This window comes from Tinamus guttatus, unplaced genomic scaffold (assembly GCF_059628265.1).
Source record: "Tinamus guttatus ecotype Peru unplaced genomic scaffold, ASM5962826v1 Tinamus_guttatus_pri_ptg000685l, whole genome shotgun sequence".
In the NCBI taxonomy this organism is placed as follows: Eukaryota; Metazoa; Chordata; class Aves; order Tinamiformes; family Tinamidae; genus Tinamus; species Tinamus guttatus.
In genome coordinates this window covers 95,968-119,817 of record NW_028289219.1, presented here as the reverse complement: position 1 = coordinate 119,817, position 23,850 = coordinate 95,968, and the positions used below count along the sequence as shown (strand labels likewise).

Below are 23,850 nucleotides of genomic sequence, written 5' to 3'. Positions count from 1 at the left end.
CTGGCCGAGGCCGCGGCCCCCGGCTGCCCCGCGCCGCGGCCCTGGGGGCTGCCGCCTCCCTCGAGTGGGCGGCGGGCGCGGGGTGGGGAGGAGGCCGCGCGCGCGGCCCAGGCCGCTCCGGTGGGCGCGAAGCGGGGCGCGCGCGCGGGTGAGGAGCCCCGGGGCCGCGGAGCCCCGCGCGCGGCGCTCAGGCCCGTCCCGCGCCCCGTTTGCGGCTGCCCCTCGCGGCTCCGTGCGCGCCTGTTGCGCCCTCGCGCAGCGCTTTTGCAAACGAGCGGGCGGTTTCGGCCGGGGCGGCGGGGAGGAAAAGTTTTTTCGCCGTGCGGCTCCGCCGAGCAGCTATTTCGTGAAAGCGCCTTCGTGCCGCCGCGGCGGGATCCCGTGTGCGGGGAGCGGTTCGTGAGGGCGATCGGGAGCCTGCACGTCGCAGCGCGTTCCCCGGTGACCCCCTCCCCAAAACGCCGCGCGTTCAAACCCGTCGGTGACATTGCTGCGGTGGGGGCAGCGCGAGGCTCACGGGGCTTTGCTCTGTTCTCCAGATTGGGAAAAAAAAAAAACCCTCTTGTTGCGAAGGCAAAAGGCTTCCCCTAGCAAAGCGAGGCTGCTGGCTAGACTTGGTCCGTGTTGTCCTGCTGCTGGAGCGTTAGCTGCGTGAGTACATGCGTTGGGTGCTGCTGCTTCTCAACTTTTGCATTCGCAGTGAATTAGAGGGGGACGAGTTAAGAAAAGGGGAGGTTTTTGAAGTCCCTTCTCTTCCTCCTTCCCCTTTACTTAGCACTGTTGTGGTGAGAGGTCACATTTAAATGCTTTGAAGTAGGGGAAGGAGGCAGGGTCTCGTTTGAGGTGGCTGAAGCTTGATTTAGGTATGTATTTAAAAGATCTCCTCACAGCATATTGGGATGTTTGGTGGAAGGGCTCTGTGCTGGGCTGTTGTTTTGTGGTTGTATGGTTCAATCTCAAATGTAGCTGGCGGCCACCAAAACCAGCAAACGTGTTTGAAGGTCCAGTTTGGTTTTATCAAAGAAGCTGTGCTTGGGGGCATTGTGGTCTTGAAGAATTCACCATCTTCTCTGAGGTCTTGCTTGATCATTAAAAAAGAGCGCAACTGGAGAAAAAAAAAAGTATTTTGGTCGGTTCAGTGATTTCTTCTTTCCTGCATCCCAAAGCTACGTTCATGAACAAAACCAAACAAGTTTGAATTTCCCAGCAACTCCAAACAAAAGGCCCTCCAGGGCCCACCTGCATCTTCCTCTTCCACTTGATCCTTCAGAAGTGTTGAGCACTAGTTGATATAATTGAGTTTATTGGAGCTCACACATCTCTGTTAGTGAGTGCGATTTTAAAAAATAAAACTTGCTTCCATCTCTCTAATCTCTTTCCCACAAAACTAGTGGGAGAACAGGCTTTGTAGTGGATTGGGGATAACAAAAAATCTGGGCTCTGATTGAAACTGAAGAGAATTCATAAGTTTTGTTTGTATAAAGAACAGGGCACAGAGTTTTAATTATTATAAAAGTATTCTAGAGTTTTCAAATGTATTCAGCGTTGCCTTAATGATTGTGCATGTAAATTCCCTGTAATTGAAAGCATCCATTTATGGGTCTGGCTTGCTAAGTGAGCTGTAAATTCTGCTTTTCAGATTGGATTTAATGACTTTTATCATAAAGCCACAAACTGGTTGTGAACTGTGCCGAGAGGCAAACAATACCTAAGCTTACTTTGCCAAAATATTTGTAATTGTTGATTTGTTAAACTGAATTGCTGCAGGTCATGCGATGGGATTAGTTTTTTGTCATAGAATGGAGAGTACAGGCAGTCCTGTGTTCAATACTCCCTGGGCTAGAAAAAAATTGGCTAATGCTGAAAAATCTTCCTAAATGCTGCTCTGTACTTCCAGCAGAGAAACTACATTGCAAAGAGTAAGGCTTCAATCAATGCAATTTTGTTGTGCATGTTTGACAGTCATAAGGTGAAGACCAAGAGGAGAGTGTGCAGGAGCGGTTCCTGGGTCTCATGGCAGCTTAGTCTGGAGCTCGAGCTTGATTAAGTTACGCTGGAGCAGGATGAGTAACATAAAGCTCTCTTCATAAACAGAGTTCTCATCGCTCTGTACCAAAGAGGAGCCTTTGAAGAATGTTTTTTAGGCCTGATTTGAAAGTGAACTTGAATAAACTAATAGAATGCACTTGTTTATTGTTCAAAAAAGTGGAGAAGCTGTGAGGCTCTATGGATGAAAAACGAAAACCAGGTACTTGATAACCTGGTAGGGGGCTGTTACTGCCAAATTTATCCCAGGAGTACGTCCTTTCTAAAATAATCAAATTGACACCTGCCCATTACACATGGAAAATTGTAGTCAAACAAAAAGCATGAGAAGACTTGCAAATCCACTGTGGTTCAGAATGCGTGTTTAGTGCTCTTGTGGAAATATTAGGCTCTCAGTTTTAAGGAGCAATTCTTGCATATCCTTAACATGAACAAGCTCACCAAAGTCTGTTGCTTTATGAAGACAGATGGATTGGCTGACTGAGTTCTTGATAATATTCCTCTTTGGTAATTCTAGGAGAGTTGCTAAAATGTTTTAGTCCTATTAGTGGCTCAATCAAACATCATTAAAATGAAAATCTTCTTTTTCATGTCTACTTGCATGCAGTTTTAGTGCACTGTGAACGCTTGTGCTGCTTCCAGTGTGCTAATGTTCTGATAGCAGTAAAGCTGCTCGTTATTACATTTGTCTGTAATTTGCAGCAGTCCTTGGTAATTGGAAAAAAAATCCAGCTTGAAACTTTCATAACATCATGTTGGTTCTTATTTTAATTCTGGGTATGAGAAGCGTAAGTTTTCTCCCTTGATTCATAATCAAACTTTGTGAGATGAGTGAAAGGAAAAAGTCTACTTTCAAAGTGGGTAGTTCATTCTCTTTTCAGTGAGCTATATAAAGATAATACAGTTATGCAGAATACTGAGAGGCCTTGCAATACTAGAGCACCCTGAGTTTCAAGAATTAATGTGGCAGTTGTTTCTAAGCTGGCATGTTACAGAGTCCTGCTCCGAGAGCTGTCCCAGGGGAAGCGTTTTCTCCCCTCCTGTCCCCCAGAGTCGCCAGCAGCCTGTCTCGAACTTGCATTGCCTTGTGTCAGAGCCAAGCAAGGACTTTGGCTCTCCCTGCTGGAGCTTTGGCCTGGGACATGGCCAGATGGAGCCCCTTGGGAGGGAGCTTTTCCGAGGTGCTCCCCGCTGCTGGCCTAATTGGCTGAAAAGCTGAACTGGGGAGAGGGGTGGCTGGGAGGGCATCGCGCAGCAGGGCTGGATTCCCCTTCCCTCTCCGCTGCCGCTAAAAGCGAAAAATCCCAAGTGCGGCAAACCTGCCAAGGAGATGTGTGAAGCTGGCCCACTCTACCCAGAACAGGGGGAAGAAGGATGTGCCTCATCCTTCGAGCATGGTGATTCCTCAAAGGTGCGTGAGCACCTTCGAGCTCCTCCAGCTTGACAAAAACAAGTGTCTTTAATACACCTTTGTAGAAGAAGAACGAATGAGCCTGTCTGGAAAGTGTTGAGATCATTAACAATGGGGAAACCTTTCTCAGGTTCCACTGAAAATAATTTGTCTTACTGCTGTTTAGAGCAGGAGTCTGAAGAATCTAGAAGGAGATCATAAATTTGGTTTACTTCTGATCAAGATGAAAGACTTGTTTTATCTTTTCTCAAGGTTTCTATAACCCTTAATGATTTTTAATATAGATGACATTTATAATGCTACATAAGCCATGCCCTTTAAAACTTCAAGTTTTAGTATCTTGCTATTAGCTTAAATAGGCTATGCTTCTGTAAATATAACCTTATTCTGAAACAACTCATACCAGAGGGAGGATGTGAAGGGAGAGGTTGTATATTCCTTCCTCTCTTTTAAGCAATGGGTACTTGGATAAGATTCTTTATCAATTCCACCAAATTCCAGGATTAATGAAGAACCTTTTCTTTTTAATAATTCTGCAAAAATGAGACAAAGATTGGGAGGAAATGAGCTTTTAGACAAACGATTCTTCCTGGATCTTCTTTCCTCAAGAGCTTAACTTCTGTCCCCTTTATGTGAGAAGAGCACTTGCAAATAAAACTCCTCTAAGCCAGAATGCTTCTAGTCAAACAAGGAAAGATCAAATTTCTTTATTTCAAGTTTAAGATGAATAAACAGACTGATATGAAATATGTTGCATAAGGTTTTAGAATAAATTAGCCAGAAATCACTTGATATTTTTGGTAACAGCAGCGTGTTTATAGTATGTTCCAGACACTCAGGATAGGAAATTTTCCTTGAAGGGTTTTAATTTGTTAGCATGCTGCCTTTAAGCTTTTCATCATCTTTTATGCTCAGTTGTTGCCGGGGTCATGGGCTTAACATTTAATACGGGTCCCAGAGGACTACAGCAGAATGGAATAATAGCAGACATGACTCAAACTGTGACTTTAGAAGTTGCCAACTATGACACTACATTTGACCAACTATAGAAACATGTGTGCAACAGGAAACAGGAATATACTACAGACATAGGATGAACCAGATGCCACCAAAGTTAGGCAATTTGTAAATTTTTCAGATTTAATCTGCTTGGAATAACTGATCTTTAACTGCGCTTTCTCCCAGTGTGCCAGCAGTTTAAAGCAGCATGAGTGGAATGGAAGCTGTCTGCTTTGTATAGCACTTCTGCCTTGATATTAGTAGCTCAACTGTAGTTGAGCTTAGAAAGGGATCTTGAGACTCAGTGGTGAATTACAGGAAGGTATTTGATATGTTGAAATGTTTTAGGAATAGTACACGGGAAGGCAAAAAGATTCAAATTTTGGTTGTAATATTGGACCTCAATAGAACAGAACGAGCAGAGACGGTGCAAAGAATGAATGATGGGAAGGTGCAGATGTCAAAATCTTTAAAAAAAAAAAAAAAAAAAAAAAAAAGCCTTAAATGGGTGCTCAGTATCTGGAGAAAGTTGACTGTGGACTACAGGGATTTCATGAAGATTGTATGACTAGGAAAAAGAGATTTGACAGAGTTAGCATCTATTAATTTAGACCGCAGCCATCTTTGTAATGTAGAAATGTTTCTTGCGGTGCTGGCAAAGTTCAGAATTGGAATGGGAAAGGAAGCATTTTATTCATTTTTATGGATCAACAAAGGATACAGGGAAAAAGCAGTAGCAGAGCATGGATGTCTTTTAGTAAGAGGCAGAGCCTAGCACGAGCAGTGATGGTGAATGAAAGGATGATGCTTAAAGAACAAAAGATTAGTGCCCATTATGTTACTGTATCCACCTGCAGGCAAAAAAAATAGGTGATGAGTTAAAATGGGTTTCTCCGGTCCAAAATGAGCTGCAGCACACTGATCCACAAATCCATGGGTATTTGGCACCTCAGGCTATGTGGACATGAATATAAGCTAATACACCTGGTGGAGGTGAATACAAGCCCTCCATTTGTGGAGGGAACATGATTCAGATCTACAAAATCCTCGAGCTTACGGACGAGATGGATATAAGCAGCTCTTCAGCAGAGCTTGCGGGAGTGATGCAAGAGGCACCCACTTCTGCTAGGAAGAGATCAAGATAAACACCTAAAATTTACACAGTGGGCCATGAACACTGGCGCTGGTTGCCACAAGAGGTTGCAGAGGCAGTTTGTATCATTAGGTCTAGAAATGATAGATAAATTCATGGACAACAGTCCATAAATGGCTACTATATGGGGAAGGTAACCTCTAATGTGGCTCCTGTAGTGGTTGGATGGGGAGTGGGCTGCACAAAGCAGCCAGGCTCTTGTGCTTTCCCTCGAGTAGCACATCTTCTTGCTACTATAAAGTAATAGTAATGCACCACTGGGTCAGAAGAGCGGTGCATCTGCCTTACTGCTTTGCCTCATGTAATTCAGATTTGTCTAAATTGCTTGGGGTTCAAGCTCAACATGCCGCATAGTTTGTAGTACCTCCTTTAGCTTTGTAGTAGAATGTAACTTCTGCAGAAATACTCTGCTGAAATAGACTCCTGGGAAGAGAATATTGCAATCAGTGAAGTCCAAGGGTGAATGAAGTCCTGTCTTGTCACGTTCTCTCTGCTCGGCCTTTTAAAGATATGGGGTTGTTACTGGAATAACTTAGTGAACTTCAGTGGCACATAGCATACCAGTGACTGGAAGGGAGCAGCTAGTTCAAGCTTCCCAGAATCTTAGACTATAGCTGTGCTGTATGTTTATTTTTTTAATCATTTGTTAAGGTGCAATAATCATTGTAATAAAGGACTTTTAAAGTTTATATAGATCTTTTTTAGTCCTTTTCATTGCTAGTGGGGTAGCAGCTCTACCTTTTTTGGACAGCTTCTACAGAAACTGGACTATGAACATGTATGTAAAGGAACTGAGTAAAGCAGTAAGTAAACTATCTAGAAAATTATGGTTAGTTATGTCTGAACTGACAGCCCTTTGAAAATGGGGAAAGGAAGACTTTTGTTTTTGAATGTGTCAAAATAGCTGAAGAATTCAAATGTAAAGAACAGGTACATATGGGGCTGATTTCTTCCTTGCTGCAAACGCTGGATGACTTAATATGCATTTGGAGCAGAAAGGCAAATTTTATTTAATTTCAGTACCGGAGAATACAGAAAATTGTATGTTAATAGAGATAATTGTATAGATCAGTGTTGTGTCTTAAGGGAGTAAAACTGCAAAACTGGACATCTCATCTCAGAAAAAATAGAGGCATTGGGCATTTTTAGAGGGCCTGTGAAAAGAGGGAAGTTACCTTGGTAGCGGATGAGACCTTAGTGAAATGTGTTTTATGAGACTGACCATCAATAATTATCCTGGGACGCTGAAAGGTGTCAAACCCGAAGCTAAAGAACAGGAAGTACGAGGATTGTGTGGAGCTGAGCTCCGGGAATTGGAGGAGAGTTGTAGTGTATTCACACTGATGTTGATCCTTGTAGTTGTCTACTTCTGAGCCTTGAATTTGGTGCTCAGACTTCAAGCCATCAATTACTGGTGTTTAAATGTTATCTTTGTGGCAAAATATGTTGTCCACCCTCATTTAGTTTTGGGCAATTTCTGGCGTATGCCTCAAGTGTTACTGCTGGCCCTGCTCAGAAGTTGTCTTTATTAGTAAAGTCCAGAGCTACTGCTATTCCAAGTCACACCTGGAACATCTAGTCCAGTTTCCTCTTTCAGGAGCGTAATACAAGCATTTCTTAAAACAGCAGAGGCTACGTAAGCCTCCCATTTTGTCTCTGGAGCCACTCAGTACACCAAATTTAGCGTCTAATTTGTTCAGAACCAGTGGAAATGGGAATAAGACTGCTTGATTAGGCTTTTTTTTTCACCAGAATTGATTTTCTCGTGTTAATAAAGTGTGTGCTCAGGTTGTAATTCAAGAGATGTAGTAAACTGAATATCACTACTGAAGGCTGGGGCTGAAGGAGAGCCTCTGGCTTTGGTTTGTGCTGTTTTAAGTTGCCAGCTATCAACACTGGTACTTGAAGTGCCATGTGTGAGCAGATGTAACTTGTTAATCTGGAAGAAAAGTAACTCAACCAAAAAATCTCATAATTTTATGCTAGGTTAGCTGAGTCTTTGGAAAGGTCTAACAAACATCAGGGCTGGTTCAGAGGAAAAGGTGGGGAGAAAGGGAAAAACAAAATCTGGACATGACCAAAAGTTACTGCATTGGCTTAGCTCCTGTGAGACCGTAGCTTGAGCGTCCTATTCAGAATTTAATTTTAAGATATTGAATATTGTGTTTATTTTTTCTTCTTTGCTGCAGCCAGGATTTCAGTTGAATGGTTTTGCTGGCTGCAAAACCTGACCTGCGGTCAGGTTGGACGCAACTGGACATAATTCTGCAATAATTTAATGTTATTGGGAGTTATTTTCATATTGTAGTCTTGCATGAAATGAATACTCTTGATTTAAGATTGATGGATTATTTTGAGTCCATTCCCTAAAATTAGCAGTGTTAATCTTGAGTGCCTGTTAATCAGAAACTCTGTCTCCTGGAGTCCAGACAGCTGTAATTCTGTCTTCAGTAATATTTTCAAGTGGTCTCAGAGGCTATTTTGTGGAGACTATAATTTAATTGGAAATAAAATAGCCTTTCTCTGATATCCTCAGTTTTGTGGAAGTCAAAAAGCTGCAATTTTAAGTTATGAATGTAATGTATCTTTTGTTGACTTGTTGGTTCCTTCTGAGGCTGCTAAGATATGACAAAGAGTAACTTAATTCTGAATACTTTGGCTAAAATACCCCAAATCAACGGTGCTATTTTGCAGATGGGTAAAATTTTAATAAAGCAAAATAGAAGTGTGTCTGTGCAGGATGGGGAGGCATGGAAGGTACATTGAACTCTCTGATCAAGTAGCTTGAAGGTAGCATTGATTCTTAGTTCAGTGAGCTGAAAAAAATGTTTTCAGCTAACTCACACAGCTACAGGTACTGAAGCTGGGAAACAGGGCACCTTTCTGAAATTCAGATACCCGGTTGCTGCTTGGGAATAAGTTTTATCTTTTGGCTTTAGTGCCACGCTTTTGTCCCCAGGACCACGATGTCCTCAGGCAAGCTCTAATAGCTGTCTGCCCAAAACAATACAGCTGGTTTGGGGCTTATATTTTAATACCTAAAGCCAGCCTAATAGAAGCTGCAAAACCAAAAAGTTTTTTGCTGACTATTATTTTTCTTTTATATGACTTAAAGTGTAACTCACAGGAAAAGCTGGATATTTTCAATCTAATCTTTCATTTTACATAGACAATCTAGTCAGGTGGCAGATAGTGAATGCCAAGTTATCAGCCCTGAAAACAGACAAGCAGTTCCACGGCTCAGGTACCTGAAAAGTCAGATGTTACAGATCCTTCAGAGAATTTGGGAAGACTTCTAATGATGTCAAGTAGTTCCACTTGAGAAGCTTCGCTGTCTATAGGCCATTTTATTCCAAGTTGGATGAAGACTTTAGCTCAACACCAAATTTAAGAGTGACGTTCAAATCAGCATCCCCAGTGGAACAAAAGTTGATTGTTATTTAAGTCATGGCAAACAAGACAAAAGAATTGCCAATTGGCTCGCTATTGGAAGACTTTTGTCAAGCTGTGATGACTATATGACATTCCAAATACAATTTTGCTTGGTAAATTAGTTTGAGGTCTGGCAGAACACGCGTATCTGTATTTACAATGTGACAATAATTTATTAACATTTTCATAAATGACTAAAATCTGCCAGTTTTGGTGCAAAGGTAGACTAAAGTCTATTCTTATTTTTACTGAAGCAGTTAAACTTGCCAGGGAAGGTTTGGGCAAAAATAAAATACCTAATCAAACATCAAGGTGTCAGTCAAAATTGTAGGTGCCCCTGCTGAGCAGGGGGTTGGACTAGACAATTTTTAGAGGTCCCTTCTGACCTCAACCATTCTGTGGCCAAGCTGGTGTACTAATTTGTGCAAACTGTTGAGGGAAAAGGAAAAATGTGCACTTAAATCACTTTGGTGACACAACTGACCATGATACAGACTGGTTTTGAACTGTTATCAAGCTTATTTGGGGAACCTGTGTCCTACAGTGTTCTGTAATGAAGTTCCTAGCATGGTGTTTGTCTTATGTAATGCCCGAGTGCTATAACGTGTCTGTTCTGGTTTGTGTTTTTAGGGATCAGACGGGAATCTCCAATTTATTGCGTGCTGAGTGTTCTGGCTGGTGAAAATCATGTCATCCATACTGCCATTCACCCCACCAGTTGTGAAGAGACTTCTGGGGTGGAAAAAATCTGCTGGTGGCTCTGGAGGGGCTGGTGGTGGTGAGCAGAACGGTCAGGAGGAAAAGTGGTGTGAAAAAGCGGTGAAAAGCCTGGTGAAGAAGCTGAAGAAAACAGGGCAGCTGGATGAGCTTGAGAAGGCAATTACCACTCAAAACTGCAATACAAAATGTGTGACGATACCAAGGTAAGTGCTGTTGTGTTTGAAATTGTTAATACCGATTAAGAAATGACTAGATGGATGTTTAGAGTATCTTGTGAATAAACAAACAAACCACTTGCATGCTTTTGAATTTTTTCTTGAAAAAGCCCTTAAAACCTGTTTTGCTTTTAAACAGCGCTTGCTTCACTTCTTACAACTGAATCACATGCTTTGTAAAATCAAAATTTCTAGTAATTTTACAGTCATTTTGCATTTCCAGGTAGATTATGATTTGTGTATATCCTTGTGGTGCCTAGCACAGCTTTTAGTTTGTAGCACTGCTTTACACTTTTTTTGATAACCCTGTCTATAATTGGAGGGGCTTGCTTAAACTTACACTTTCACATAACAAAAAATTGACTTCTTTTCCTTGGTCAACACTTCAGTCATCTAATTACTATTTTTCAGTAGCTTAAAGTAAGTTGTACAAGCTGCATTCATTCTCCCTTTGAAAGGGAGATCTTATCTTTGGAGGCAGGCTGCCTGCAAATCAATTTATTTACTGTAATTATTACTTGTTATTGGTTAATGAAAATGCTTTCCATTTAATAACTCAGAGTATTTCTAGAAATTCTCTTCTGCTCTTTTATATGTATATACATTTAGGTGAATGACTTGCATTCTACCCCTTTGACTTTCTCTACTTAATTCATAGCAACTGCTGTGCAAGAGGCAAAGGTTGTGTTTGTAAGTATTAATGTGATGTACTCGAGATTCGTGTTGTACAGAATTCCCACAAGGTTCATGTGTAAGCTCATGAAGTGTGCAACATAAATATCAAATCACAGGTGTGTTTTTTCCCTTGTTATGAAAAAGTTACAAGATCTTGTGACACAGGAATGTCCTAGGCCCCTAGCTCCTTCACACTTGCAATAGTTTCTAAGGGAGGGAAGCAACATGCATTTTATGAGCGAGGTTTCTATATTGGCACATTGGTCCCCACTGTACTTTTCAACTTTGTACTAATCATAGTGCAAACTAGATTTAACTGGTGTCAGTAATGGTTTCCACGTATCAAATGTGTTATAACCTTTATCTAATAATGATTTTAGCGTTCTCTTTTAGACTTGACGTAATTTTCTCAGAAAATCTTGCCTATTCTGTGAGTCAGTGGCTATTTAAATTCTCTGCTTTTTCTTTTCTTGATTCACCTTTTTTTTTCTAATGCTGCACTCTGCTTTATTTATTCATTCCCCTAGAGTAGTGTCAAAATTCTCTGTTTCTCCCTTCTGCTCTCTTTCTTTAGACACTAGGAAAACATTCTGAAATGAAGTATCTGTTAGAGCTTTGTGATCTTACTGTGGATTGGTAGGCTGAGATGAAACTTTTTGGGATGTATATTTTACTGAGACAGTTCTTTATCTTTTGGCCAAGTCTTTACCCTGCCAAAGACCGAGTGGTCGACTAGAAGCAGTCTTTGTGTGATGGAAACTAACTGTGCCTTACAACTACCCTCTTGACAAAGTGTATCTAACCTTTTCGCCAAATGTTAGACTTCCTAGTGCTGCCCTGCAGGGCTACTGGGATGGTAAATGTTATCCCTTTAGAGGAACAGCTGTCTCAGTATCTCGAAGCCCATGTTAGAAGATCAAAGAACTTTCCAAATTACAGCTGCTTTCCCGGGGCGCTTGTCTTTTCTATTCAAGTTGTTCCTCTTGCCTGCGTGACCTCTTACGTTGCAGTAATAACGGTACTCTTTAAAACAAAATGTAAAGATTGATTATCTGCTCTGTACAATGCAGTCTCCGTGTGGTGATCAGCAGTTTTTGCTGGTCTGTGGCACACTGTTCTCAGCTATTCTGGAGTCAGCTCTAAAAAGGACCAGATTTTACTATATTTTACTTCTTTCTCACCTGTCTTGGGAAGAAGCTGGCAGCTAGAGAGCGCTCCTGGTGGTGTTGGCTGTTGTGCAAGGTTTATTTTTAAACAAACGTGGCTGTGGTGTTAAAGGCTAGGTGATACTGGGGCTGCCAGCAGCGCTCCACAGACTTTAGTCTTTTAGTCGTTTTTAGACTGTTGGTCTTATTTCACTTTGACAACAGCAGTCTGAGTGCCCAAGAATGAACAGATGACAGCTCAGTACTGTAATGATTTTGGGAGATTCTTGCTCTTCAGTTTAAGAAGTTAATAAAACCTCTTCTTGAGACCATCTTCAGTGGATGACACAAAAAGGTGTAGGTCATCAGGCAAAATTTAAAAATATATATACTAAATTTGAAACTTTCTTTTCTTCCTAACCATTAAGAAGTTTGGGGTGCAAAGCTATTAAGCTACAATACTGACATAACTCTTCTGTTTAACTAAGAGTAGGTGCTGACCTGTACTGTCTACCACTTTTCCAAACTGTTGCATTACCAAATTTCGCTTGTGGCTTTATGGATTTTTGGTCCCACTGGAAATTTCCAGAGTTTGATACAATGTTTAACTCCCGCAAACCCTTTCATTGTGGAAACCCAACGCGGCTAGGAACATGGAGGCTCTTCTCCAGACTGAAAGAAGCTTTGGCAAAAGTTGAATAAAATTCCCACTTCAGAAATGTCCACGTGCTTCACCTATGTCACTTATAATCCTGCTGCAATGGGAATTGTTCCGTTTCTGCCCTGTCTGTCAAGGTAACCTCGTACTATAAGTAAGGCTGATACTATGTGTTTGATTCAAGCTGCTCATGTGGTAATTAACACAACTTCTTACGCAGCCTAATGGGGGTTCTGAGAAAGCAGAAGCAAACAGATGGAGTGGGTGTTGGCCTGGCATGGCAGGGGTGCTTAGCGCTTGGTAAGTGGGTCAGTAATCTAGAGCAGAGGCTAAATAAGTACAGCGGTCCTTTTGACACCAGCCCTCTAAGTAATTTGTAGTTATCTTGCTGAATCCTCCCAGCAAGCCAGTGGAATTCTAATCTCATAATCCCTGTGTATCCTCAAACTGAATGTTGGCGCTTGAGTTCACTTTTCTAAAATGTGTAATGAGCTTGGTTGTGTATAAGAGGGCGTCTTCAGGCTCTCCCATGTGGTTTTCATCCAAACATAGCCCCAGAGCAGTCACTGAAGACAGAGAACACGAGCATCGGTTTATATAAGACTTCTTTCAAAGGATCTGTTTGTAAACAAATGTTTTTAAATAGCAATAAATGAAATCCAAGCTTTTTACAAACTAAACTTTGTAATGTAGTGAATAATCAAATGCCATATCCATAGTGTATATTTGTTATATAAAAAGTCCTCTCAACAGTGACAGTTCAGGGTATTGTAAGCCAAAGCAGGGAAGCACAAGTGACTAGTTCTAATGGCCCCACAGTGTGGTGTGGTCAGCTTACATGTGTAGCTCTTGTGTCTTAAAAGAATATGGGTGTACTTCATGCTGTCTTCTTGCTTTCATGATTACACTTACAGAATCAAAGTCACTTTTGAATAATCATGAATATGTGGAACTAACATCAGGGGAGGTTAACTGGAGTGAGTTAGGGGATCATGTTGAATGGAGTGTTTTAGCTGTTTTTTTTAAAAAAATATGGGAGGAAGTGTTGTTTTGAGTGGAGTTCAGATGGCCTCCTGATGTCTTATGTTGCTCCAGAGCGCATGTTTCTGAAAACTAATGCAGAATTGATCATGTCATTGCTGAGCTGTAACCAAATCCATCCATACCACAGGTTGAGTTTTGCTTCTGTGGCCACCCTTGGGTGCCGTGACAGCTGTGGTGTCTTGTGTTACGTGAAAGGCGGCGCGTGATGATGGAGGTGACCTGCCTGTGTTGAGTATTCCCTAGGAGCAACTCTGATCCTGGTTTGTTACACATCGTAATCCAGTCACTCTCCCCCAGAGATGCCGTCTTGTGCTGTGCTTTCACTTACCTGTTGTTGAACTCACAGAGCTCGTGTCCCATCTCGTTGCTGGCAGTTTCCCTGCTCTGCAGTGACACAGTTTACAGACAGTGCAATGCTGAAAAGAGCCATACTGCATTTCTCAGTGTGTTTGTTCCCTCGGTATATTTGGATGATGAAGAACACATAGGCACATTCTTCCAGTCCCAGAACCTCTAGTTTTTATTCATTTTAGCTTTACACAGTGAAGGCAGCTTTCGTGTATGCCCTAGCATGGCTATTGCTAACTGAAGGGAAGGAGAGGAGACAGCTAAATGATGCATCTGTATCAGTATGTCTCTATTTCCTCTTTTCAGAGGTTTGCAAACTCATCTCAGTACTCTAGATACAGCAATCAGGAAGTTATCTGGGGCTGACTTAAAAGAAGAAACTTTCTTCTTGAACAGACAAAATTTTGGGTGATAGGTACGAAAGCTTCTTTTGGTGCTGTATGTAAAACAGCGCTCACAACTTGAACCCTAGTTGTCAAGGGAGACCTTGATTTTTTTCTGTAAAAGAGGTGAACTTTCTCTCCTTCATAACAGAGAAAGAGGCACAAGAGAAGTGATCGATCTGCCAGGGTACTTCACTGGCTGAGGTAAGGATTAAAGACTGGGTTCCTCAGTAGGGTTCTAGTGCAAGTGCATTAAAAAGGTTTTGGTGAAATGCACCGCAAAGGGAAGGTTAGTGCTGCTGCCTCAGCCAGTACAAGTTTAGAAGGTGCTGAAAATCTAAAAAATGGCTCTTCCTCCTTAACAGCTCAACATGTACATGGAAAATGCGGTCTTATCTGTGTGTGTTATCCTTGCTTAACGGGAGGATAGCATCTCTGCTGTGTTTCCTCAGTTTCAAATGCCTGTTTTTGCTTTGAGCAGCCTGCCAGTTCTGAATGAGATGGGAGGAATAACAGGAGGGGCTTAAATCCTGCCTTTGTTTTGGGAGAGCCCAGCTGATCTGTGGAATTCACAGTCATCCTGGTTTCTGGCTTCAAATGAGGGATGAATTCTGCATTGTTACCCTCCAGAAGAAGAGAAAAGCCTCACAGTATGCTCTGTAGTTTTGGTGAATCCAAGGGAGTATTGGATGAAATGAAGAGTAGGCAACTACAAGTGAATTGGTTGGTTAAGCTTTTAAGTCAAGGTCAATGGATCAGATTCAGTAGCTGTGCTGCTTGCTTTGAGTTTATTAGGATGGTATTTTAAAGCCATACCCATTGCCTAATTTTCACCTCAGCTACTAGTGAAGATTGATAGCTTTTTAAACAGCTGCCATGGACCTTATCACATCCTGGTTCCCAAGAATCCACTGCAAAGTTCCACAAAATACCTAAAAAAAACTAAAAGTGAGAAAACGGCCCAAAAAAACTAGAAGTGAGAGGAAGTGTTTAGAATGGTCCATTTTATCTGAAGAAATCAGTCTGCCTGTGTTGTTCTCTAATTTGCCTGCTGTACAGCCCCTTCTCCACTCCTGTGATGGGTTAGCCATGTGGATAAGGTAAACAGCCTCGGCATGGCTGGTTGCACAAATTGAAATTGTTTTCTGAAAGCTGATACTTGTGTTAATTATCTTCCCTAGATGGAATTAAGTAATACTGATCAAAGTATTTAGGAGTGAGCAACAGCAGAAGCAAACTGGGCACAGAGGAGGCATTTTTAAAGGTGAGAGGTGACTGGGAAGTGCTGTTTGAGAGCAAACAAATCTTTTAAGATGAGAAGATGTGGGTGCCTTTTTCTTCACATTACAGAAAGTCACAACTGATATTGGTCTAAAGTCCACAGTTTTTTTCCAACAGAACTTGTTCTGTCAGTTTATATGGATATTTGCATTCCCTAGGAATATTTGGCAGGAAAATGGTGACATAGCTGCATGCAGTAACCTAGTTTTAAGGGTCCTTTGATCACCACTGGCTTCTAGAATACGTTTTTAAGATCCTTTCCCCAAATAGGTTGCTTCAGTTGTTAGAAACGCAGCAGTCCCTGTACTGTGTTCTTCCCCCAAATAAAGCCTTACAAGATGGGTGATGTCAAACTAGAGAATTTAAAAAAGAAAAGTTCCTTTGGAAACAGTTACAGGGGAGTTCAAGCATCTGCATCTCTGCTGTCAAGGTAGGTAAGAAGACAAATGCAGGCAGTTGAATTGGCACAGTAGATCCTAAAATAATAGTGCTGTCCAGGCAGAGGTGAAGTCTGTTTTCTCAGCAACAGAACTTGGTACCATCTCCTAGTTTGTAGCAGAGATGTGATCATTTGCTAGTTGAGTTGAGGACGGACATTAATCCTTAATCATGGTTCACAAGTGGAGGACTGATGGGTTAAAGAATGTCCTCAAATGATACACCGTATTTAATTCTGTATGCATTCAATGAGATAAATTAAAATGATTCTATAAATGTTTGAAGATCCACAGCTGAACATCTTAAGCATCCTAAAATGTGCATAAAGTTGTTGGAAGTGCAGGGGCATACACTGAAGCACTACCTTTATTGCTCAGATTACTGGAAACATGATTGTAAATTGTCTGCTGATGAACTGACTCCTTTTTCTCGTAATAGGATTATTGAGTGGGTTCTGCTTCATCCTTCTTTTCTTGTGATGGAATTTAAAAATGATGCCTTAGGACAACAAAGCGGGGCAAGTGATGACTGATAGTTGGTGAGTTTTAGGTATGATCTGCTTCAAAATCTCCTTCTGTGATAGCTGATGCTGCGTGAAAACACTGGGTGCCTTCACTGGAAGGTGTAGCAGGAGGAGGATCAAATCACGGTGCTGTTCAGATTCCAAAGTCTGGATGTTCTGGATGGTGTGGCTCTAGAGAAGGGGGTGCTGGCCCTAACCGTGTGCTTGAGGTCGCAGGCCACCTTAGATGCTGCATGGACAATATGTAACAGGTACTCTGGTTTCATGGCAGGTTTGAATTCTGGACCCTGTGAAAACTTGATTTCTGAATTTGGAGTTAATTTCTGACTTTAGAGTTAAGCAGTCAGTGATGGTGTTGATAGCACTAGACACTTGTAATTTGAAAGTTACTTTAATGCATATCCTTCAGCTACAAAGCTATTTTAAAACTCAATTTGATCAGTGTATTATTGCAAAATTCAACTTGGAAGTGGGGCAAGTGAAGATCTGCTGGTGCTCATTCATGAGTTTCTCAATTCTTTTAATCTTAATGAAAGAAAATTAAGTTAGCTCTGACCAATTTTTAAAAAATAACCTTAAAGGATACCATTAATTCTCCTAAATCATACTTCCTTTAAATGTTTACTAAATATTTTATCATACTACATAACCTTTGAAGTGCTCTTTTTTAGAAACTGACTTTAAATGACTTTTTTAGCTTTATTTTAGAAATTGGAATTTCAGCATACTGTAGGAAAAATGTTCTGTTACAAAATCCTCAGTGCTCTTTTGTGCTGCTGTTTTAGGAGCTCCTGTGGATGGAGGTGAGTGAGATGCGACAGTGAGTGAATGCCCCAAACCACTCAAGTTAATTGGGATAACAAGTAATGACTGTATTGAAGTGTAATTGAGGTTTTGTTAAATGCACTAAAACACAGTTTTATCTTCTCTGGCTTTGTACCCAGCTGTGGCTGCTGTTAGGTTAAGCTTTAGTGCAGCAGTAGTTCACGTTACGGCAGCTTGTGCCATCAGTGTCATCCTGAAGAAAGGAAGTCTTAAAGCATTAAACAATGACACTTAATGCTGCCAATTTTAAGCTCGTGCAGTCCAGGAAGCCATGTGACTTGCCCACATTTGTTGCAGAGTTGGTATGCCAAGCAGACAGTATTGGCATGTAAAAAATGTAAATGCACAGGGGATTTATGCAAAGGTTCAAAGAAGCTCACTTCTCGAGTGAGGAAGAAGGAAGTGTTGAGTTTGGAGGACCATACAAGTTAAATGTTGGATCTGGGCTCTGGAGATGTGGCTTTCAGGCTTGACTGTGCAGCTTGTTTTCTGGGTAACCTTCAAAATATTGTTCTATTTGTGGCAATTTCTCAATCTGTAAACAGAGATGAATTTTTGCAAGGTATGTGTGATAATGCCTCATTCACCTCAGTGGCATAAGCTGAATTATTGTTTGTGGAGCGTAAGTTTAAGATGTTTTCTTGTCAGAGTGTGAATGTGCTGAAAGCAGATTTGGGGATGAGGAGTTGTGTAAATCTGTCCTCTTTGGTTTCAAGTTACTCTTACGATGATGATTATTGCTTTAATGGTAAGAAGCAATACTTTCTTCAAGATTATGAATAATAATAATAAATAAATAAATCTCACTTATGCACCTTATTTGTCCCAAGTTAACAACTGATTTTTAGACACATGAAAAATAGCTCTTTGTGATTACTTTAGCAGCTGACATATTCGATAGATCCCAGTACAATGCTTTAACTAGGAAGAATAATATCTCTGCCTGACACTTTATGCTGCCATTAAGAAGATATGTTGGTCACTCAAGACAAAAATGTGGACTGTGCTTTATTGTCAATATTGAGGCCCAAATGCCCTCATAAATAGTAGATATTTTTCTCCAATTAAGGCATCTGGTTACAGTCAGCCCGTGTCAGTGCTGAACTATTCCCTGGCTTACGGTTGTAATTAGTGTCTTTATATCAGGCCAGCTATGCGGTGTGAAGACTTCTCGTTATATTTTTCCCCTGTAGAAGTCAGTCAATTTAGTTTTCTTGGTATTATAGCAAGAAAAATGAGCACTGTTTTCATTAACATGGCTTTCGACAACAAGAGCACAGAAACTTCCCAATTGTGTAGCTCAGTCTGTGAGGCTAGAAAGTGTATACAAGGTAAAAAACATGCTGCAGTTCTTTTACTGCTGCAGCTTTGGGCACAAATAGCTAGTTAACTGGTTTCCTACTGATTGAATCCTGTTTATAACCTATACCTGCTAATTTAATAAGAAAAACTTCCCATGTCTTATTTACTACTTATTAGTAGTTGGCCTACTCTGACTTGATGGCAAAGTGGATTGGTGCAAAACTTTTAAATTTACTGTCTACAATACTGTGTTTTGATTGTGAACAGCTTTTGTAGGCTTCTGTCGTGCTGCATGGTCTGAAGCAGACCAGCAGGATAAGAGAGCAATGGGGAGCTGCAGGGAGTTTGCATCTTGCTGCACATGCTTCAAAATTGGCAGAAGAGCCAGGAGATTGGGGGAATCTCCTTGCAAAAAGTGCTATATGGTAATCTGACTTCAGAGTTTTCAGAAAGTTATACAGATTGTGGGGTTTTTAATTTTTTTTAATTATTATTATTTATTTCAAAATGTATAATACCATTTCAGTAGGTAAGAAATGTAAAGTTTTAGAGTCTTTGCCTGTCACTGGTAAACTGACCATTTCCTGGGCTGCTTGACTGTCTTTCTCCTTCAATACTGGAGAGGTAAAAAAAACTCATAGAAAATAAACAAACTTGGAGATTTGCTTAAGTGCAGACTTTCAGCGTTGCTGTTTAGTAATTTGGTGATTTGTGTCTCCACTGGTATTTTCTTTCTCACAGTTTTTGGATGCTTCAAGTCAAGTACCTCTGTGATATTTTAAATAACTTCAACTCATGTTGTCATTTTTGGTATTTTGAATGTGTAGTCCTAATAACTAATGCGGATTTTTTTGGCTCTAAGTGTAGTGTAAAGCTTCATACATTTGAAGTAACGTTCAACTGTCAAGTTTTAGGTTGAAAAAGTCGTCTCAATAACTCAGTAGCTCTATAAGTAACTCAAAAGTTATTTTCATGGACTTAATTACATTTGCAAAAAGCCCTTTCCGAACCTTGAAGGTTTGTGTAAGTCAACACCCGCATCTGATCACCAAAATGTTTTGATAGTTCTTAGTGTCTTTCCATAATAAATGTTTCCCTTCCCTATTTGTGTAAGGGGAACTTGAATGTAAAGCTAATGGCTGTATCAAAAGAAAGAATTTAAGTATATCCACAAAGCTGCAGCTGATGATGAATCCCTTTTTGTTTTTTTTTTTATATATAAATATTACTGCTTGGATGTTCTGGGAAAATACCTATTAAGCAATTGTATGTGAGGCAATAGCATTTGTGGGCAAACACCTAAGGTGAGTTTTCTGGGATATGAGCATGAGCAAGACCCCTGAGACTTCAGGATTTGGCCATAATTTTAACACTTCCCTTTTGTCTTGTTCTAGGCAGTGAAGCTCAACGAATAGGTTGTGATTCCTGCTCCAAGGGATCTCCGTGCCCAGACTCTCTGGGAGTGGGAGCTGCTGTGGTCTCCCATATCCTGCTCTGGTCTGACCTGTAGTTAGGCATCTTGCATGTCAAACTTTAACTTAATTGAATCCACTGTATGCCCTGTGGAGCATAGTTATATAGTACTTGATCTTTTTTTGAATTTTTGTATCCCTCATTTCTAAAGATATTTTTCTTATTCAAAAGTGACTCAAGGTCAGTGTTTCTCTCAATTCACTGATTCATCCATTTTCACATTAGGTTTGCATCAATAGACTGCAGCAGTTTTTCCACCATGGTATAGGAGCTTTCCTATGGCAAGCACTTTTTAATATATATGTTAATTTGTCTTCTCGGGCCTCTGTCCTTGGGTTCCTCAAGACACATGGAATTCATAGAGAAAGCTGTCCAGAAGCACCTTCTGTTTGAAATGCAGAATTAAACGATGTAATTCTGTTCTAAGAGTATTTTGCCAAGTCTGCATATTTTTCAAGCAACAGACCAAGATGGGGGGTTTGCAGAGCCAACCCTTCCTCCTCGTCAGCCCAGATACCCGCAGGTTTGAGACAGTTGAAATCGTCACATCTCAACTTTGTCTGCTGTCCTCTGGGTTACGAAACTCGCTCATACAGTAGTATCAGCTGCTCACCTGCTAGGAGGATGACAACCTATTTGATAGAAATTGTTTGACTTAGCCATGGCTTGCTGTACCTGTTAACTCTTGGGGCAAACTTTCACCAGTGTAGAGATTGTCTTTGCACCTGGGATGGCAAATAGTGATTGCAGAACTTAAGATAAAGGTCATCTTTAAATGTCTGGAAGTCTGGAAATGTATATGTGAGCTCTGTCTTTACCTCTTTTGAAAGCATTACCTTCTGTGAGATTGCTATCTGCTGTTAGCAGACCAATTTGTGGACAGATCAGCCAGTAGTGTGATAGGTATGACCGTCTTTAAAGCTTCTTTGTCCTCTGATACTCCTGGTTTTGTTTGGGTCTGTCTTCAAGTTAGGGATGATGCAGAGCTGTCACTAACATGTGAAATACCATTGTTTGTCATGGTAATGTACAGCATGGCCTTACCTACTGACACAAACTAAAGAAGGGAAAAAAAAGTAAGTGCAGATTGTGTGAAACAAAATTGGAATGATCTGTTAGGTTATTCAATCTTTGTGTAACTTGCAAGTTAAAGAAAAGAAGATATTTATAGTGGTTTGACCTAGTGCCTTTTCTAGAAGATGGTGCTTCAGTTGGAGCTTTTCTGTGGGAATTTAAATATTAGAATGGAAATGTGCAATTTACTGTTTTAAAAGACATGTTAAAATGAGAGAGTAGCGGATGGATGATGGTTTCTCAGCTAGGTTGTGTTGCTGAATATGCTTGCTTGAAAAGTGTGTGCAGCATGATGTGGTGCAGCATCTTACTAGCTACTCCAAGCTGCAAAAAGCTGTTCTCCTAACTGAAAGTTTTTGGGGTTTGTGAATACCTTTATTCTACTTTGATAATAGAATTTTAATCTTTCATTTCTTTCATGAGGGGGTGGTCTTTGTGTTCCCTAGCAAGCTTTTATCAGAAAATCTGAAGATGTTTTCAAGTATAATGTGCTCATTATAGGAGATGCAGGTACTTTCTACGTTCAGTGCTAGTTCACTCAGTCATGTAATGAGCACAGTGCTTTTTTCAGCTTTGGAAACCTCAAACTTAGGAGCTTTTATCCCAGTCAAAGTACTCTGTTTACATTTCTCGGAAGATGTTGTGAGAATCTGTGAATAACATCGCAATCAGAAAACCCATATTGCAGATAATAGCATAACAAATGAAAGCAGTGCAGCAATTTGAGGCTAAAAAGCCACCTGAGCTTAGAACATCTAAAGCTTATGGACCATGTGCTGGTCAGTCCCTTTTTCTGCATGGTTATTCTGACTTGTTCCTGAGTGGATGCAGGATTTAGTGGTCAGTGTTATTGGTGAATATGTGATTTCATGGGGTTCAGTGATGTCTGTTGTGGTTTCTTGTATCTCCAGTGAGATTGCTTCAGAGTTCATCCAGCAAGAAAATATTTTATTTCTGCTTGATTCCCCGTGGCATCCAGCAAGGTTAATCTTAAACTCTTAAGGTGCTGCTTTCCTCCTTGTATTTCCTACTTGGGAAGAAAATAAAGATAAGAGTGGTTGCCACTGGCACCTTTATTTTGCCTGAGTGCTGCACTAGTATATCAGGATTTGGGAGAAGGGAGGAGGATAAAATGCTTTGAGGGGGCCTCCCTCGTAGCTGTATTTTTTCCCTTTGTAAGTAGTTTTCTGATTGTGTGACCAGGAAGCAGCATGCCTTTAGTAAAGGCGAAAGAAGGATTGTACTGTTCGTCGGGATGACTTGCTGGCCTGGCGCTCTGCAAAACTGGAAGAAACTACCTCCTTGCCCTGAAATGTGCACTGAGCAGCTCTGATATTAGACTGGAACTGCATCCTTTGCACTTTTGTTCCCCTTGCGTGTCCTGTGGACACCCTCAACGTTTAAAATGAAGCAAATGGAGCTGCTTAATGACTTTTTTTTTCCCCTTTCCCACAGTGTTAGAGAGGTTAATTGCATCCTGTGTCTCCTGCTTTTCTGGCTATTTTGATGTGTTAATTTTTTAGCATATATCCATTTACTAAGAAGTATGACTTCAGTCATTTTCCAGAGTTGAAATGCTGTGTTTTCTATTTGATGTAACAATTTTGAATGTATTGCATAAAATTTTATGTACACTTTGTTCTTAAAAGGGTATTTGATCTAGAGGAGCTGCTTACTGGTCCTGATTTGTATTCCACTAAACATGCGCATGCATAAACATCTCTTCTCGGATGCAGTATGTCCTCAATATGTGTGAAAGGGGGCGAGGGAGCTGGGAGAAAAGGTACAGTTACTGTTTTGAACAAGTAGTCTTCTTGTGTACTGCATCTGCTTGAAAAAAAGTCTGCTTTGGGGCTCTGGGGGTAGAGCAGAAACAAAGCCTTTCTGTTTTGTGTATGTAAGACCAAAAAAAAAAGTAGAAAAAGGTACGCCTCGAGAAGTGTTTCTATATTCTAGGAGCTAAATACGCAGCTGCCAGTGCTGTCATCATTTTGCTAAGCTTGTACAGAGAGTACAAGTTGTGCTTAGGTAAGAATTTTCTTTTCTGGGGTCCAGGCTTTTTTAGACATTACTTAATATCCTTTTCCTAGATTTAGCAGGCTTTGCTGCTCCCTTGAAAAAATGGGAGAATCTGTCAGCAAGGTAATTGCCCAACTCTATTTATGACATGTTCATATACCTGTTTACTGTGGTGTTAATACTACTCAACAGAACCTGTCTTCTGTTTTTTGCCTTTTTTTTTTTTTTTTTAAACCTTCTTTCCCAGTAATCTTTTTTACTGCAGTATGTGTCACCGACAGCAAAGGTCTACAGGGAGGAATCCTGTCCAGCTCCTAAGTGCAGCTGCTGATCTAAGTCATTATTTTAGAAGGAAATCAGACCTGTACTTTTGATTTAGCAGTGACTGACATACTAGCTTATCCCTTTAACACGTACCTTAAAAAAATGTACTAAGCAGTTCCCAAACCTTTACATTTTCCCTTGCAAAGAAGGGAGGTCAGGACCTGCATTGCTTCGCATGATTCCTGAGCAGGAGTGTCCTGCTGTAACACTGGGTTGTGCGATTGGATGTATGTGCACATGTGGTTATGTACATTAAAATGAAGAGGTGACAGCCTGTCACTATAACATCGGGTGTTGGAAATGCAAGTAGAAAGATTGGTCGGTTCTCCTGGGACACAAAATGTTGTAGGGTAGCAAAAAGG

At 40.8% G+C, this 23,850-nt stretch overlaps 1 protein-coding gene across 1 annotated transcript in view; it reads left to right on the top strand.

Moving 5' to 3' along the window:
- The first annotated feature begins 556 nt into the window (after nt 1-556).
- The window catches only part of LOC104564687 (SMAD family member 2), a 43,497-nt gene continuing 20,203 nt past the window's right edge, over nt 557-23,850 (top strand). The window contains exons 1-2 of the mRNA XM_088536635.1: nt 557-651; nt 9,672-9,964. Coding sequence (XP_088392761.1) covers nt 9,729-9,964 — 236 coding nt within the window. The 5' untranslated portion in view covers nt 557-651; nt 9,672-9,728. The remainder of the gene's footprint in view (nt 652-9,671; nt 9,965-23,850) is intronic.